Genomic DNA, 19286 nt, shown 5'->3' with positions numbered 1-19286 from the left:
AAAATGTGGAAGAGACTTTGCATAGCTTGAGCTTCAAGCCTCTTAAACCTTCCCTAAGAAAATTTCTGTTTGGCTTGATGTCAATTTCTACTTATGTGAGAGCCAAAGAACTCAGAGTCCAGTTGTGGTAACAGAATCAGTCTACAATGGTCAATTAAAATCATACTATGATTTTTTTGGAATTACATTGAATGTATAGATCAGTGTGCATGTGCTTCTTTTTAATAAAGAAAAAAATCTTTCAGCAGGAACAAAGGAATACATGGCTAGTTCCTATATGCAAGGTGTTTTATTAGAACAAAATTAAGATAGAATAAGTATGTGTGCACACGTTACAGGATTTTTACCCCATTATTCTCATGATTCATCTGCCTTCATTTCCACAAAACAAAATACCACATTTCCAGCTGTCACTGGAGAGTAAGGACACTGGGAAGGCTCTTTCACCGACAGGGATGAGGTTATCCACCCCAGCATTCCTTGCCCTCTGTCTGGCCCTTCCAGGGGGCAATTCATTGTGGTTTTGATATGCATTTCCCTAATGACTAATGATGTTGAGCATCTTTTCATAGACTGGGTGGCTTAAACAACCAACATTTATTTAGTTCTTTTAGTTCTTATTTAGAACTTTTAGTTCTGGAGACTAAAAGTCCAAGATCAAGGTGCTGGCAGGGCTGGTTCCTGGTGAGATCTCTCCTCCTGGCTTGCAGATGGCAGCATTCTTATTGTGTCCTTACATGGCATTTCCTCTGTGCACATGTGGAGAAAGACAGAGCTCTGGTGTCTCTTCCTCTTACAAGGACACTAGTCCTATGGGATTAGGCCTAACTTAACCTTAGTTTCTTAAAGGCCTTATGTCCAAATACAGTCACTTTGGGGTTTAGGACTTCAACAAGTAAATTTGGTGATGGTGGTGGTGGGAACACAATTCAGAACTGAATTCACAATTCAATTCACAGTGACTATTGTGAATAAAGTATGAAATTTAACCAGCATTCCACTTTAGCAATGCATAAAAATAGTCTCTAAATAGTCTCTGAATTTTGAGCCATCTTAATCCCTATGACTTCAAACAGTGTAAGACATCTTTCAACACACGAAATCCCTTAGTTGAATTTTTTGCCTTAATGCTAGAAGTTCAACAGCTAAACTTTAAATTATTAAAAGCAGTTAGATACCAGTATCAGATATACCTTTTGGAGTCAGCATTCTCCATCCTCTTTAAATTGTCATTATCCAGAACCCTAGACCTCTATTCATCCCAGGTGACTACAATTAATAATCAGGTGTTTGCTCATTGCACACCACGAGTTGCTTTACAGGCTAGAAAATAAGTCTTATTTGCCCCATCTCATCCAAAAAGAAACTCCCAATACCTAATTTCCCAAAGATTCTAATGCCTATTACCCAGTCTTCATACCAAATTCTGTATGATTATTTCTTCAATTGCAAGCAACTGACCAACCGGAGGCAAAAATCAAGTGCTGGAAAGATAATCGGTAGTCTGAGGAATTACAGTCTTAGAAAGTATAAAAACTGAGTGATTCCAAAAGAATAACTGCATCTATTTTTAGAGAGTTGTCACTGGATGACACAGACCCAAATGCCTTTTGAAATTCAGAGATGACTTTATTGGCCACATCCATCAGAACCATATGGTAGGGTATGGCCAGTTACTCAAAGGAAAGGATGAGATGGTGCAGCCAAAAGGAAGAGGCAAGTGAAGCTGGGCAGACAAAAACAGATGCCTACTATAATATATATTTTTATTTTTATTTTTGATATTACGAGTCTATACTACAATACAGGTGGTCTGCAATTTTTCATTTAGTATAGCACAGCTATCTTTCTATGACTATACACATTTATATTTTTTCAACAGCTGCATAATTCCAATTGAATGGATATATACCATAATTAATTTATTCATTACCCTGATGGGAACTTAGGTTGTTTAATAGTTTATCATTAATTTTTTTTTGCCACTTTTTTTATCTATCTTTGTATGTGTTGGTTTCCAAGGAATATTAATTCAAAGGGTATATACATAAAGCAATAGATATAGAATCAACAATGGAATTGCCTTGTTTACACATATTCACCAATACTGGATGTTATCAATCGATTAGTCTTTTGGGGAAAAAGTAGATAATCACTTTAATTTGCATTTCCTTGATTTCTAGTGATATTGGATAATTTTCATTAACTGCTTTTATTTCATCTTTTGTCAATGGGCCATTAGTTTTGTCCATTTTTCTAAGTTGCAGAGTGTTATTGGTTTGTAATAGTACTTTGAATATCATGAATTAGGGTTCTTTGTTATATTTGTTGCAAACATTTTGTGTCAGTCTCTCATTCATCTACTGACTGTGATGTTTTCCACCATATAAAAGTCAAATGTCAGCTTTGGGGTTATGCATTAATATCTAAAGTATTTGAAACTAAGGGTACAGAAATATTATTCTGTTTTTCATGTACTTTAATTTTACATTTAAACTTTTAATCTCTTAGGCCTTTGTTAGCGTGAAAGGCACAGATCTGTACAGATCTGTTTTTGCAGTGAGCTAAGTTTCCTAATGACATCTGATCAAACCACCTTTTCCCTGCTACAATGAAAAATACTTTTCATTTTATATAAAGGGAGTCTGAAAGCTCCACATTCTCTCGTGAGACTACCCATCCCCTAGCCACTATGCTTCTATCAGCAGAAGTGAAGAGGGAGCCCCAAGTTCCATTTTCTAGCAATCATGTACTCTGGATAAGAGCTTTCCTCACATGGCCCTGTATACTGCCACGGGAAGCAGTTAGAGGGAACCCAAGAGCTCTGGGTGCTTCAGTTTAAAAAAAAAAAAGTACTCTTCCAGGGATAAACATTACTACAAAAGGACATGGAATTCCTCTTTGAGGTGATGAAAATGTTCTAAAATTGACCGTGGTGATGGTTGCACAACTCTGTGAATGAACTAAAAGCTGTATGTTGTACACTTTAAGTGGAGCTTTGGGGCTCCCTCTTCACTTCTGCTGATGGATACAGAGAGGATAGGACATGGGTGTTCTTCTGCAGAATTGCTTAGTATGTGAATTATTTCTCAATGAAGCTAGCACTCAAAAAATATCCTTCCAACAGCCTCTAAATCGACATTTATATGAGTGAACATAACTGCCAGAATCTCTGCTAAACCATCAATCCTCCCTTCCTCCAACACTCAAAGCATCATAATATCTGCCTTGAGATTATCATGACTGTTTTCATTATGCCTTTTGTGTCTCACAGTTACCTCTAGTTCTCCCCTCATCCTCTGTCTCTAACTCACATATTCTGGAGATAGTAAGGTGCCTGATCCAGCACTCCCTAGCTTCTTTTTTAGATCATTTCTCTTTATGGGACATACTATATATTTATCACAAGGCATGTATTTAATTTTTTCTTTTCTACTAGATCTGTAAGAGCACATATTTTTGTCCATTTTGTACCTTGTTGTATCCCCCAGCACCTAAAACAGTGTGACACATTAGCAAATGTTCAATTAGTATTAGTACTACATTCCCAGTGTAAACTACATTCCTTGCCAAAATCAAAATTCTACAGATGATCCAAATTAGCTTCTCAACTAAAAAATATATTGGAGATTTTTATTGGAATCTGTTATTTTTATTTGAATATCCATGAATTTATAAATTTAACTTAGAAATATCTTTATCAGACTTTCCATACAGAGACATGTCTAGCCTTCCTATTTTTTAATAGCTTGAAAGTAAGTTTAAGTTGTAACATCTACATTCAGAAGCTAATTGCAGTGTACATATTTTTATGTTTTGGCATGTCTTGTCAATCTCAAGGATGAAGATGGAAAGTTTGCATTTTATTTTATGCTAGGACTATTTAAACACCACAGAAATTGCCTGTGGTACTTTTATAAAAGTGAAAGTATTGGACTACCCTTTTCAGTTTGTTTCATAGCTATTAATCTACTCAAGTTTTTTGGCTTGTTACTTATACTACTACTCCACAGGTTAGTGTGGTTAGTTCTACATTTCTGCATTCTACCAAATGCTTTCGCTCTTTTTAAATTTTTCTTCCAGCCTGGCTCTGCTGCCCAGGCTGGAATTGCAGTGGTGTGATCATGACTCACTGTAGCCTCTGCCTCCTGGCTCCAGTGATCCTCCTGTCTCGGACTCCTGAGTAGCTAGGACTACAGCTGTGCACCATTATGCCTGGCTCATTTTTGTGATTTTTGTAGAGATAAGACTTCACCATGTCACTCAGGCTGATCTCAAACTCCTGAGCTCAAGCAATCTGCCTGCCTTGGCCTCCCAAAGAGCTGGGACTACAGGCATGAGCCACCACGCCCAGCTAAAAGCTTTTGTTCTAATTGGCTGATTCTCTCTTCTCAGTGTCAGGTCAAGTGAGAGTTCCTCATCAACAATGTCACAGAGGGAGTGATAAGCTACCATGTTACCTTGTGTACCATACATCTTTAAATTCTGAGTTTGTTCATCTCCTTCTCTCTAACAGGAAAGTACAGTCTTCTGTCTGCTCTAAAATCTTAGTCTTGACTTACTGGTTTGGTTTACTTGTGGCTTAATATGATGGTTTGTAAGGAAAACTTTACCTTATGGCTAGCAATTATTTAGCACTAACTATATGCCAAATAGTGTGTGCTAAACCCTTGAAATGGATTAGTTAATATATTTTTCAAATCAAGTGTTTTAAATGAGAAGGTAACATAAATATGTATTTTTATTTTTCAAAGATTAGGCTGCCTACAATGTTAAACATGTACTTGATAGGAGCAAAAGGGGCAAGAGTTACACTATTGCAGCAATCCAGATGAGACGGTTGCACCTTGGACTATGATGATGCGACATGCGCTGGAAAAAAAGCAGATGGATTCTAGAGGCATTTACAAGATTGAATCTATAGGACTTGGTGGTATGGGAGGGCAGAGGAGAGAATAACTGATGACTCTCCAGTATGAATTCGCTGATGATGTGCAAGGTGTACACTCTGCCTGAAGGCTTTTCCACATTCTTTACACTCATAGGGCCTTTCTCCAGTATGAATTCTCTTATGTAGTGTAAGATGGGCAACCTGGCTGAAGGCTTTGCTACATTCTTTACACTCATAAGGTTTCTCTCCTGTATGAATTCTCTGATGTAAAGTAAGGGATTTACGATGGCTAAAGGCTTTCCCACAAACATTACATTCATAAGGTTTCTCACCAGTATGACATCTCTGATGACAAATCAGGGATGCCCTCTGTCTGAATGCCTTCCCACATTCAAGACATTCATATGGTCTTTTGCCAGTGTGGAGTCTCTGATGCTGAACAAGATATGAGCCATCACTAAAGGCCTTCCCACATTTGAAACATTCATAAGGCTTCTCACCAGTATGAACTCTCTGGTGCTGAACAAGGTGTGCAATCTGACTGAAGGCCTTACCACATTCCTTACATTCATAAGGTTTCTCCCCAGTGTGTATTTTCTGATGTTGTGCAAGGTGTGCATTCTGGCTGAAGGTTTTGCCACATTCCTTACATTCATAAGGTTTCTCTCCAGTATGAATTCTCTGATGATGAGCAAGATGCGTGCTCTGCCGGAAAGCTTTCCCACATTCCTTACATTCATAGGGTTTCTCTCCAGTATGTACTCTCTGATGAAGAGTAAGAGACCCACGATGGCTGAAGGCTTTCTCACAGATATTGCATTCATAAGGTTTCTCTCCTGTATGAATTCTCTGATGTACTGTCAGAGATGAGCCATGGCTAAAAGCCTTCCCACACACATTACATTTGTAAGGTCTCTCTCCAGTATGAATTCTCTTATGCTGAATAAGCCCTATGTGATCAGTGAAAGCCTTTCCACAATCAATGCAGTCAAAGGGTTTCTCTCCAGTATGATAATATCGCCGATGACGTATAAGAGAAGCATTTTGCCTGAAAGCTTTCCCACAGTCAATACATTCATAGGGTCTTTTCCCAGTGTGAATCCTTCGATGATGAGCTAGGGATGAACAATCACTAAAAGCCTTCCCACATTCAATACATTCATAGGGTTTTTCTCCAGTGTGAACCCTCTGATGTTGAGCAAGGTGTGCAAGCTGGCTGAATGCTTTATTACACTGCTTACACTGATAAGGTTTCTCTCCAGTATGAACTCTCTGGTGTTGAACAAGATGAGCATTCTGGCTGAAGGCTTTCCCACATTCAGTACATTCAAAGGGTTTTTCTCCTGTGTGTATTCTCTGATGTTGAGCAAGGTGGGCACTCTGGCTAAAGGCCTTTCCACATTCAATACATCCATAGGGTTTCTCTCCAGTATGAATTCTTTGGTGAAGAGTAAGGGTTGAGATTTTGCTGAACATTTTCTCACAGTCATTACATTTTAAAAGTTTCTTTTCTCCACAGTCTTGCTTGTGTTTTTTCACAACTGAATGTGTTTTTAACCTTTTCTTATCTGTATGAAAAGGAAATGTTTTCTTTTCCATGGGAAACACCTGTTTTATATAAGATAATGTATTCAGATGAAAATCTGTCCCAGATTTGTTGAAGTGGTCTCTTTTTTCAATAAAAGTATCTGTATGAGTAATAGTTTCTTGTCTAGAATGTGTCTTCTGATTTACAAGCTCCCTCTCAAACAGGTCTTCACATTTCCAGTTTTTCCCTAATGTTGAACATTCAAGGTTATAGCTTGTAAGTCCTTCCATTATTATTGTGGGGGGTAATTTTTCTTCATAAACATCCTGATTTGGAGATAATGACTTGGTCACCCACACATACTTCAAGTCTGAAAGATATTTAGAAAGCAAATGTCTCCTTTATTAAATGCTAAAATGGAAACTTCAAAAATGAGAATGTGGATCACATAGTTATTGAAACCCACAAGCAGAGGTACATGTTTTATAGTTCTTATATAAGATTCAGTGATACAACCATCCTTGTACTGCTATAATAAATCCTCACTGGTCGTGGTATACTATTTTAAGATTTTGAACCAATATTAGTATTTGAGATTTGCATCTAATTTCCCTTTCTGGTGCTGTTATGGTAGATATTGGTATCATAGGATATGCTGTATTGATAAATATATTTTAAGCTCTCCTTCTATTCTCTATCCCAGAACAATTTAAACAACATTGGTGAAATTTTTCCTTAAACAACTATTTGGGAATGTAGCTTCTTTTCTTGGGGGAGGCAGCTTCTATACAACATTCTACATTTCTTTGATGGTAACCTACTTGTTTAAATTTTATAGCTCCTCTTGGTATTAGTTACAGTAACCTATATTTTTATACTCCTAGAATATCATCTATTTTTTCAAATTATTTACAGAGAGTTGAGGAAGAGATTCATATGATTCTTTTAAATTCTTATATGTGTGGTTATTTATAATTATTTTGCTTTTGTGTATTCTCTCATTTGTCCTTACAGTTTATATATTGTATTGGTTTTCTAATGAAGTATGTACCATATTTGATTTATTTTCACTAGAGCTACTGTTTCTAATTCATTTATTCCTACTTTTATTTCTAGAAGTATAAACCACAACATAGAACTTATCCAGGTTTTCCTTAAATTCATTTTGTTATTTTTCTAATATTGTGAATTGGATGCTTACTGATTTTAATTATTTCTTATTTATTGATGTACATAGTTAGGACCACAAGTGACCCTTAATCCTCTTCTTGAAACTATAAGAACTGAAAGTAGTGCCAGGTGTGGTGTGCAATCCTGTAGTCCTAGCTACTCAAGAAGCTGAGGTGGGAGTATTGCTTGAGCCCAAAAGTTTAACTCCAGCCTGGGTAACATAGCAAGATCCTGTCTCTAATTTCTAAAATAAAATGAAGAAGAACCAAAAGTAGGAAAAGTGTATGCTTCAGGCCACAGACTAAACCAGGACCATCTCATTTGAGGTTCTTTTTCTTGCAATATATTTCTGTCGTCTCTTATCTAGTTTTCTAAATCAGTGAAACAGCTACAAAGCAAGGCAAGAAAATTTTTTAAAAAACGGAATAATATGCCCTGGGCCAAAAATCCCAGTGAGTACAATGTAAGAGGGGAAATGATGAACACAGGGAAAAGAAGTAATATTCATAAGCTAATTTCTTCATCTTTCATAAGGGTATCAGAAGATAATGTTTGGAATTTCAAGCAGAAATATTCTAAAAGATTTAAAAATATATAAATACATAAAGGTAACAACTTGTAGAACTAAAAAGTTTTCTAATTCAAAGGGTGAGGTGGTGTAAAGAAGAGAGTGAGAAAAACAGACCTAATAAACAACAAAACAAGAATAAATAACAAAAGAAATACAAAAGAGAAAAAGGCAGAGAGAAGAACATAGCTGTAATACATGTTAACTCAATCTACTCACCTTTTAAAGAAAGGAAAATATTTAAAACCAGTTCACAAAAACTAAACATCCGTTTGTCTAAAGCATTCAGAAATGTTTGAAATCAGGGATGATGACAACACTATGGTGCTTGAGCAGAATTAGGTAAACATCAGTAAAACAAGAACTTAGAAATAGACCCTGGTATGCATAAGAAATCAGTAAAGGTAAAGCAGGTATGTTACACCAGTAGGGAAGAGAATAACTATTCAAAAACTGGTGTTAGAAGAACAAGTTTCAATTTGGAGGGAGTGTGAGAGGTGTTTTCCAACATTTTTCAGAGAGAAGAATATGTCGAGAACAGTTTATCTCTGGGTATCCTGCACTTACCTGAGCACAGGCCTCTGGTCATCTCTCCTTTTATCACCCAAGGGTCTTTCTCTTGCTCCAGTAAGGAGATCACATCTGGTTTAGAAATGCAAAGACCTGCACGTAAAAAAAGATATAAAAATTGTCTATGCTGTGGAAGACTGTGGGAAATTCTGATAACAGCATAAAAGACTACTGAGTAATGGAGAGGTAGAAGGAAGAAGATACTCTTACCCACTGAAACTAGGTTCCTGTAGTTTTCTAACATCACTTTTTTGTATAAACTTCTCTGAGCAAGATTCAGCCACTCCCATTCATCTTGGGAAAAGTCTATGGCCACATCTGTGAAAGTCACTGAACCCTAAAATGACACAAATATAATCTTGCTCACTCAGTGTTCACATTCCAATGTGGCTCTAGGGTAAAAGGTTAAGCTGTCCTCACTTTGGGATTAAAAACACTGTGCATAAGTAACTGCACTAAGGGTCTAAATGATCCAGGTCAGGTAAGTTACTGGACAACTTTTCTGCCTAGTTATACCGTACATATTAGGAAAAAGAAAAAATGAGATATTCCTTGCTCTTCAAACATTGGCAATTCTATGGTAGTAAGAATACATTACCAATGAGAAAATGCTGACTACATTCAAAACAGGATATAATCAAGTGCTAATGCAATGCTATTTATGTTGGGAGCTAAATCACTACTCTATATGGAAAAACTAAAGAGCTCTGGAACTGTGAAAAAACCTTGCAAGGAAGAATGCTGACCTGATGAACATAATTTCAATCTCCATAATATTTTCTAAGAAATCTTAGTGTTCTTGAGATGTAAGAGGGATGCCTTAAAAATGAAACAAAAAAAACACCTAGCTATAGTCTTTCCTTCTGATACAAAAATATATTTGTATTAGGAGAGAAGAACACATTTGAAAAGTTGTTTGTTTGTTTGTTTGTTTACTTATTTATTTAGCTAGCAGAGATGGGGTCTCACTATTTGCCCAGGCTGATCTCAAACTCCTGGCCCCTCATAATCCTCCCACCTCAGCCTATCAAAGAGTTGGGATTATAGGCCTGAGCCACCAAGGCCAAAAGTTGGTTTTTGATAATCTAATGAGAAGTTATCAAGAGAAATCATGGGATGTGAGCACATATCAAGCAACCTGTATGTTGTTACATAAGCTCCATTTCCTAACCAACCCACAAGCTGATCCACTGGACTGTTACTGGCAGATTTTCAATTTATTTCATGACTTCACTTATATCAACATCAGAGTTTTAAATAAATACAAGTCATGAATAAATCAGAAAAAAGGTCAGATTACTCCAATGAACTTGATCTCTAGTACTAACTAGCTGGGTGACATTGGCCAAGTTTAACTTCCCTGTGCCTCAGTTTTCCCACCTGAAAAATTGATATATAGTACTTGCTTCATAGCAGCACTGTGAAAATTAAAGAAACAGGTATAAAGTGCCTGGCACAATGTAATTGCTAATGAATTGTTGTCTGTGATAAGGATGGACAGAAGGGGAAAAAGAAAGATAAGGAAGAAGAGGCCAAGAAGAATAGGTGAAACATTTAATACTTCAATAATAGTTCTTACATCTTATTTTATCTAACTGTAGTATACTAAATAGTTAAGACATGGTCTCTGAATCTAGATTACCTATATTAAAATACCATTCTGTTTAACTAAGCTATTAGCTTTGTTTTTAACCATTGCAGATATTTTTATAAAAGAGAACAGTCTATTGTATTTACATACAATATTTCCCATTTCTATTGCACTTCCTTCACCCTAATGCTCCAAGTCCCCTTCTGGTATAATATCTATCTGAAGAACTCCCTTTAGTGATTCTTATAGAATTCTGGCAATGAATGTTCTTAGTTTTCCTTCCTATGAATAACTTTATTTCATCTGCATTCCTTAGGGCTATTTTCCCTGGACATAGTACCTAGGTTGACAGTTATTTTCCTTAAGCACTTGTAAAAATGTTCAACTCTCTTCTGGCTCCATGATTTCTGCTAAGAAATTCATAGTCATTCAAATCACTGTTGTCTTATATGTTATGCATCATTTTTCAATGGCTGGTTTTTGAGATTTTTTTTCTTTGTCTTTAGCTTTCAGCAGTTTATCAACTAGAAGGCATCTCTTGCAGTTCTTTCTGTCCACACCATTATCCACTTCCAGGTTTTGAGTTTCTTGAAGGTAAATACACCATGGTCTGGTGGTACCTGAAATTTGGTGCTTTTTATCCAATCTGTCTGCTACCACTTTTTTCTTCTTTCCATTTTTTTTTTTTTTGAGATAGATGGAGTCTTGTTCTGTTGCCCAGGCTGGAGTGCAGAGGTATGATCTTCGCTTATGGCAATCTCCACCTCCCAGGTCAAGCAATTCTCATGCCTTAGCCTCCCAGATAGCTGGAATTACAGGTGTACATCACCACACCTGGCTAATTTTTGTATTTTTTTTTTTTTTTTTTTGGGTAGGGACAGGGTTTCACCATGTTGGCCAGGCTGGCTGGTCTTGAACTCCTGGCCTCAAGTGATCTACCCACCTCGGCCTCCCAAAGTTCTGGGATTACAGTTGTGAATCACTGTGTCTGGCCTGTCTGCTACTATTTACTTTACAGAGACCTCAGATTGCTGTTCCAGGCATGCTGTCCTGGTTTTATAGCAACTTTCAGTGGGAAAAAGAGTAGAGTGTGCATAGTCCATCTTAACCTTCATGACATATTCTGCCATTCTTAAAATATTTTTCTCTGGCAATTGATATGAATGCTTTTGTTTAAAATGTCTAAATGCTCTAAGAAACAAGTTACCTTGGTAGTGTATGTTTTTGGCATCATACCTAAGAAAAGGTGTCATGCTCTGGCCACAAGTTGTTATGCCTATTATAAAAAAAAATTGGCCAGGCACAGTGGCTCACACCTGTAATACCAGAACTTTGGGAGGCCGAGGCAGGCAGATCACTTGAAGTCAGGAGTTTGAGACTAGCCTGGCCAACATGGTAAAACTTGATCTCTACTAAAAGTTTTTTAAAAATTAGCCAGGCATGGTGGCACATGCCTGTAATCCTAGGTACTCAGGAGGCTGAGGCAGGAGAATCATTTGAACCTGGGAGGTGGAGGTTGCAGTGAGCTAAGACTGCGCTACTGCACTCTGGCCTGGGCAACAGAGTGAAACTGTATCTCGAAAAAAACACTTAACTACTCCATTTTAAAAAATTTAATTTTATAAGTTTGTAAATTAAGCTAAATACTTTCTTACAATAAGCAATTTGCTGGTGAAACTAGTTTAGCAGTTTATCTTAATCAGAACATGAACTGTAGCTCTGAAGCTCCTGTTGTTGGCCAAAAATAATAATAAAATTAAAAATGTTCTAGACTAGGGTCAGTTTGAGAAACTCTAACCACAAGGAATGAAAAACTAGGAATTTAGTCAAAGAAATTAATCAGAGATGAGGGCAAAAATTCAACTACAAGGATGATTACTGCAATACTCTATTAATAGCAGATAATTGGCAACAATTTACCTATGGAACAACAAGGAGCTGATTAAACAGATTATGGTATTCATCCTAGAAAGAAAAAAGGATGTAAAACATTCCTTGGCATTTACGATGCTCATGGCTCCGTGGTCAAATGGGGAGGACAAACCTTTGCATACTCTGGTCAGAATGCCACCAATCCTACCTGTGCCTGCACTTCCTTCATTTCATTCAAGCCATAACTTAGGAATCATTACCTCTGTGAAGTCTCCCCAACCCTTCCTGCCCTCAGGAATGAGTATGATGGTGCAGGCTATATCCTGCTCAAGGATATCTCACCAAGGAGGCAGGAAGGAGCTAAAATACAGTAGACTTCCTCTTGCCATATTGTATGGTCTGTCACAGAGCTTCACGAGTCCAGAGGAAGGGGCACCTTTTTTTTCTAATTCACCCAAAGACATTATGACCTTTCCCAACTATTCCACTGTGAGTCTACTCTCTGCTTGCAGTACTTATCACACTGCATAAGTGTTTGTTGCCTTTTCATTTCTCCAACAGATGATAACCTCTCTGAGAATCAGGACTGAGACTTAGGAACTAGGCATGGAAATTTCCTCTAAACATTGTACATCTGCCTTGTCAGATGCCTATGAAAAGACTGAGCACAAAGGAAGGACTCAGACTGGGTCATTTCTTGAATGAAAAATAAACTAAGTAAAAAGAAGAGAAGAAACCTCTGAGAGGGCACTGGGCTGTATGAGTCTATCCCTTACTCACAACCCCATCACATATCAGAAAGGAAAGAAACAGGAAACAGGTCTCAGGGTAGAACTCTTAAGCAGAAAATTTTCAGAAGAAAACAAGTATTACCAAATCCTGAAAAGCAAGACTATTTTAGTGGGGAGAAAGGGAATACTAACTCACCGGGGACATGGCTTTAAGAAGTTTAATTCCTGTCACCTCTCCCTCTTCCTGGCTCTTCATTTGGAGAAGAGCTTTACTCTGGGATTGCAGAGCTGGGGAGGAGAAAGAAGTAGTGAAAATCCAAGTAGCACTAATAGTCTAAGTCTAAAAATGCTTTCTTTTTTTCAGCTCTTTCTGTCCTCACTCACAACCCCCACTCTAACTCCCTCACCCAACAGTCCAGATACGCCTTGGGAAACTTAAAATACACAGCTGGGATTCCCCTCTGCTCTTGGAAGCATAGTATCTCTTGATCCCCTCTCCTCATCAGCCACGAACTCATTAACAACTGATATATTAACACTAGGTGTTCTGTGTGTGTGTGTACATTTTTTTTTCTAAGACAGGGCCTCACTCTGTCGCCCAGGTTGGAGTACAGTGATGTGATCATAGCTCACTGTATCCTCAAACTCTGGGCTCAAGTGATTCTCCATCCTAGGCCTCCTAAGTAGCTAGGACTACAGGCAAGTGCCATGCCCAGCTAGTTTTGTGGTTTTTTTTTTGAGACAGAGTCTCACTCCGTCGCCAGGTGCTAGACTGGAGTGCAGTGGCGTGATCTCAGCTCACCACAACCTCCGCCTCCCGGGTTCCAGCAATTCTCCTGCCTCAGCCTCCCGAGTAGCTGGGATTACAGGCCCGCGCCACCACACCCAGCTAATTTTTGTATTTTTAGTAGAGATGGGGTTTCACCATGTTGGTCAGGATGGTCTCGATCTCTTGACCTCGTGATCTGCCTGCCTTGGCCTCCCAAAATGCTGGGATTACAGGCGTGAGCCAACGCGCCCAGCCGTTTTTTTTTTTTTTTTTTTTTTTTTACTTTATTATAGAGATGGAGGTTTCACTATATTGCCCAATTGCTCACTATATTGCTTGAGGTCAGGAGGTAGCAACCTCCTGGAGTTGGGTATCTGGTCGACCTCCTGGCCTCAAGCAATCCTCCTGCCTTGGCTTCCCACAGCGCTGGGATTACAGGCATGAGCCACCATGTCTGTGCTGCATATATTAATACTTTCTTTAAATCTCCACAATTCTTTAAAGGGAATAGAGTATATTGTCACCATTTTACACATGAAAGCTCTGGGAAGTCAAGTCTTTTTCACAAGTCACACAAGTTTGTAAATAATGAAAGTCAGTCACCAACCTAGGTCTGGATGCCTCTACCACAAAAGTTATTTGCTCAGACACCAGAAAGTAAGTCCTCTGTGCAACTGGCCAGGATTTGTCAAGATTCTCTGACAAATTCCTTGGGGAATTCCATCTTCCCCAGAGAGAGGCATTCCTTTTGTCACAGCAGAGTCCATGTGACTTTCAGACAACTAAACCAAAAAATCCTCATGAGGCCCAGGATCTCATTTTGCTTTGTTACAAACTCCAGTGTTAAAGAAGTGTCTTGACTGTACTGAGCCAAGTTTCCTTAATTAGGAAGGGGACAAAGTATCTGAATTAATTATGGCTTCTTTCATCTAAATTCCACTGCCTTCTCAGAGGATTATCATAATAATGATAAAAATGAAAATTTATTACATGGCAGGGACTATACCAAGTGCTTTACATGTATGAAGTCATTTAATCCTTAAGGCAATATTGTGAGGTATAGAATATTATCATCTCCATTCTATGTAAGAACTTAGAGTCATAACGTTTAAGGAAAAAAAAACCGAAACCTGCTCAGTGGAGGTTCTGGGATATAAACTTTTCAGTTATTTAACCCTTTCAGAGTCAGTTTCATCAATGTTAAAAGTGGCTGAGAAACCTATCTCAGGCAGTAGTTGAGGAGAGTACATGACAGTCAGTAAGTAAACAGAGGGACTCTGGGGTCAGCCTGTTCTGGATCTGAATCCCGGTTCTTTCACTTACTAGTGATTACTCATCCTCTCCATGCTTCAGTGTCTTCATCTGTAAAAAGGAGGTACGGTAGTTCTTACTTCATAATGTTGTGAAGTTTGGTGTTGATACTCCCGAAAGGTCTTAGAACTGTGTCTGGCACATAATAAACACTCATTAAACATTAACTATGACTATTGCATGCATGAAGAGAAACAAGCAAAGAACAATATGGCTAAAAATAGCCCTTCTTCCCCATTTATCTTTATTGGGGTGGGAGGCCAGAGGGGAGGGAGAGAAGCCCAAGGAATGGGGATATAATCTGTTTTTGACTAGAAGGTGATTAAGCCATAGAAAGGCGGGAATGCCTCGGCATTTCTAGGTGAAGCTGTGATTCTCACCTTCTTCCCAAGTCCCATCCTACAGTGACAGATAGGACAAGGCTCTGACGGGTAAAAATCTACATGCTGAGATCTTCCTTGAAGAGCAGCAGAGTACCCAGAGGTAATGTTGTAACGGCTACTATAACGGGGAATGTTCTCTCCGCTGGGCCCTGTCCCATCCTACAGTGACAGATAGGACAAGGCTCTGACGGGTAAAAATCTACATGCTGAGATCTTCCTTGAAGAGCAGCAGAGTACCCAGAGGTAATGTTGTAACGGCTACTATAACGGGGAATGTTCTCTCCGCTGGGCCCTGTCCCATCCTACAGTGACAGATAGGACAAGGCTCTGACGGGTAAAAATCTACATGCTGAGATCTTCCTTGAAGAGCAGCAGAGTACCCAGAGGTAATGTCGTAACGGCTACTATAACGGGGAATGTTCTCTCCGCTGGGCCCTTCGTGATATCCCAAGGCCCTGAGTCGGGGATCCGGTTAGGTGCCTCTGGGCAAGTCAAGGTCCCTCCGTAAACCCAGCTCCACTCTGACCCAAGGAGACGCTCCAAATCTTTGGACTTCTGGGTCCACCAGTCTCAGAAACCGGGGACATCCTCCTCCGGCACCTGGACCCCGAAGGACGGCACCCAAAACCTCAATGTCCACTCTCGCAGCCACCTCCAAGTCATCTGTCACCCTTACCTGTGAACTCAGATCCCATGGTCTCCGCTCCTCGCTGTCCTGTGGACATGGGGCCGTGTCCTGAGTTCTGCCCCCTCCAGATGGGGCCGACAGGAAGTGCTTCAGCAGAGGCCGCCCCGCCGGGGCACCTTCTTCGGGCTCTAGGGCTTTGCCCACACCGGGCTCTACGCAGTCGATACGGGAGAGGGCGGGGTAAGCCTCCCCCGGGAGGGTTTCCTGCTCTCGCTTCACTCACTCCAGCACACACCGCCTTCAGCACGCTGCGGGGACGAGCTCTCAGGCGCAGATCCGCGGCCACGCACCGGGCGGTCACGCACCGCAGCCAAACACCGGGCCCCGATTACCGCGCGCTCGCTTCTCCTCAGCGCCTCACCACACGCTCACCACTTACGGGCACTCACAGCCACCAGGCCACACGCGCATGCTCACGACCGTTGCCCACGCAGCGGCCAGGACACCATCCCCGCCGCCCCGCCCGGGCCCGCTTTCTCCTTAGCACCGGGCGGGACTCTCACTCGTCTGGCCTCGGGTCCTCTCCGGAAGTGAGCGTGTCCTCCACTGCAATGGCCCCTGGGAAGTGTAGTCCCGAACGGAAGCGGCGTTCAGAAATCGGGCGCCGGGTTCGCCAGAAGCGGAGCCTCTTCAAGCCTGGCGGTCACTGTCCTGTGTCCCCCTCTTGGGCCTCTCCTGGTCCTCCTGGTTGGGTTAGGAGGCCTCTCGGCCCGGATTCTGGGTCCCCGAAGTACAGGCCGCTTCACTGAAGCGAACCCCGGCGCCGGGTTTCTGGAAGCCATCGCCAGGCTCCGAGTGTGCAGATGCAGCTGCCAGGCTCAGGTCGCAGAGAACGGGCTTCCAGCTCGCAGGCGCGCCCCCCTGTGGTGGGTGGGGTCTCAGGCGTAGGGTGTGCAGGCGCAGGTGGACAGCACTGAAACGCAGTGAGTAAGGCGTGGCGGATACCCCAAGAGAGGAAAACCATGACAGAGGACGGGGCTTGGGGCTCGGGAGGAGCCTACAAGATAGAAAAGTGAAGATATTTAGATATGCCTACTTTGCACACTTGTGACTTTCTGATGGTGCACGTCTGGAGCCTGTTTTATTTCATGCCTACTAGTTACCGCTCTCTGATATAAGGTATGCCCCCCACCTCCCCCGACCCCATTTTCTCTTTCCCTGCTAGAAGGAGGGTTCCAAGAAGGCACACAGCTTCAGTCCTGTTCAGGGTTATATTCTCAGTGACAACAGCACATAGTAGGTGCTTAGTTTGTTTTGCTTTTTTAAGAAATCACGAAATCTAGCATTACCAGTCTCATCATGACACAACTTGTTATGGGCTGAATGTGTCAACCCAAAATTAATATGGTGAAACCCTAACCGCTAGCATGATGACATTAGGAGTTGGGGCTTTGGGAAGGTAATTGGATTTAGATTAGGTCATAAGGGTGATGCCCTTATGATGGGGTCAGTGCACTTGTAGCAAAAGAAGAAGGAGGGGTCTCCATGTTTACACAATCACCAAGAAAACGCCATGTGAGGACACAGCAGGATGTAAGCCATTTGCAAGGGAAGAGGGCCCTCACCAAGAGCTGAATGTGCCAACACTTTGAGTTCCCAGCCTCCAGAGCTGTGAAAAATAAAGTTTCTTAGTCAAGTCACTCAGTCCATGATATTTTGTTATAGCAGCCCCAGCTGACCAAGACACAGCATCATAGATACTGGCTCACCAGATATTAACTCACCCTCCCAGTCACAGTCACTTAAGGCCACACAGTCACATCTAGACTGGACTCTCCTGGATCCAGTTTACCTCAGACATCATAAGAAAACTAAGTCTAGCTGTGAAGATACTCTATGAAACAGCAAATGCCATCTTAGAGCCTGTAACATTTTGTGGCTATTTGAATTGGATAAAAATGATAATATTCTCACTTTAGCTCTGGCATATAAAGAGCTCAGAAACCTTCATTCCCATTCTCACAAAAAAATCATTCAACAAAGTGAAAATCAACTTTTCTTAGATCCATCAGAGAACTAAAGATAGAAAGGAAACTGACACCACAAAATCCTAAGAAAGAAAAATACATAAAATCACACCCAAGCTTAGCTTACTTGAAGCAGAAGCCACTGGAGCTATAAACTGGTAGAAACTTTTATTTTATAATTTTGATGAATTGCTGGAGGCTTAGTATGGGCTAACTTGTGAGTTAAAACCTCATAGGGGCCTAATCTTAGATGGGTCCCCACACTTCCCTGAATTTTACCTCCAGAAACCCTATCAAATTCTCATAGTGAAGAATAGGGGAAAACCTCAGGGTTTTGGGCAAGGGGAGGAGAAGAGTAACCACAGCATTCTCCATAATAAACACCTGCACTCCAAGGAAAACTACTTACTAGAGTTGTTGGACCTTGGGGAGAGGCATTTGGCCAGCTCTAGTTTCTCTATAGACTATCTGTCTCAGTACGGCAAGATTTTTAAAAGGCTAAGAAGTGCTTCTGAAGATCACAGTCCAAGGACTGAAGACCACTAGAAAACTGGTATTTCATAATAAGATTATAGAATGCTTCCCTTCCCACTGTACCTCACTGCCACACTAATGGGGCTCTGATCAATAACAGTGGATTACAACAGAGAAAGCTGCAACGCACAAACTCTATTTAAGAAGGAGTTCTTAGGGAAGCCCATAGAAGGAGAAGCATCTTGGACAAAGTAGACAACATGCAAGAACAGATGGGTAATGTAAGCAGAGTGATGCAAACTGTAAGAAAGAATCAAAAGGAAATCCTAGCAATTGAAAATGCTGTAACAGATATGAAGAAAACCTTTAATGAACTTGTCAGTAGGCTAGACACTCTGAGAAACGAATGAGTGAGCTTGAAGATATGTTAATAGAAATCTGCCAAACTGAAATACAAAGAAAAAAATGAAAAAAGGAAATTACAAAAGGTGAAATATATGCGTAACTGGAATACCAGAAGGAAAAGAGAGAAAAAAGAAAAAATATTTGAATAATGACTGAGAATTTTCTAAAGTTAATGACAGACACCAGGCCCGTGTGGTTGCTCATACCTGTAATACCAGCACTGTGGGGAGCCAAGATGGGAGGATTGCTTGAGCCCAGGAGATTGAGACCAGCCTGGGCAACATAGTGAGACCCCATCTTTAAAAAAATACAAAAATTAGCTGGGTGTAGTGGTGTACACTTGTAGTCTCAGCTACTCGGGAGGCTGA

General features: G+C 40.4%; 1 protein-coding gene across 3 annotated transcripts; it reads right to left on the bottom strand.

The window, feature by feature from the left end:
- Nucleotides 1–274: 274 nt before the first annotated feature.
- On the bottom strand, nt 275–16385 carry ZNF470 (zinc finger protein 470). Of its 3 annotated transcripts, none has more exons than XM_012465337.3 (6): nt 16061–16385; nt 15014–15136; nt 13118–13209; nt 8938–9064; nt 8725–8820; nt 275–6789 (listed from the first exon to the last, which is right to left on the bottom strand). In XM_012465337.3, exons 3-6 carry the CDS (start codon nt 13175–13177, stop codon nt 4919–4921), a joined length of 2154 nt encoding a protein of 717 aa, XP_012320760.1. In that variant the 5' UTR covers nt 13178–13209; nt 15014–15136; nt 16061–16385; the 3' UTR covers nt 275–4918. The 3 variants fall into 3 exon arrangements, with proteins under 3 accessions (XP_012320760.1, XP_064223427.1, XP_012320761.1); XM_064367357.1 differs by having other exon boundaries at nt 15014–15052; XM_012465338.3 differs by lacking the exons at nt 8938–9064; nt 15014–15136; nt 16061–16385 and having other exon boundaries at nt 13118–13202.
- Between the last annotated feature and the right edge of the window lie 2901 nt (nt 16386–19286).

The sequence above is a fragment of the Aotus nancymaae genome, unplaced genomic scaffold (genome assembly GCF_030222135.1).
Source record: "Aotus nancymaae isolate 86718 unplaced genomic scaffold, 86718_ANA_hifiasm-v0.15.2.pri h1tg000069l, whole genome shotgun sequence".
Taxonomy (NCBI): domain Eukaryota; kingdom Metazoa; phylum Chordata; class Mammalia; order Primates; family Aotidae; genus Aotus; species Aotus nancymaae.
This window is presented reverse-complemented; position numbering and strand designations above follow the sequence as displayed.

What these genes read in the sequence shown, in the direction of transcription:
- ZNF470 (XM_012465337.3), bottom strand. Translation starts at nt 13,177, where the DNA reads ATGAAGAGCCAGGAAGAGGGAGAGGTGACAGGAATTAAACTTCTTAAA. An exon ending in TTCTTAAAGCCATGTCCCCG is followed by an intron (nt 9,065 to 13,117) that starts GTGAGTTAGTAT and finishes GTGTCATTTTAG; the next exon opens with GGTTCAGTGACTTTCACAGA. An exon ending in CAGGAACCTAGTTTCAGTGG is followed by an intron (nt 8,821 to 8,937) that starts GTAAGAGTATCT and finishes TTTTACGTGCAG; the next exon opens with GTCTTTGCATTTCTAAACCA.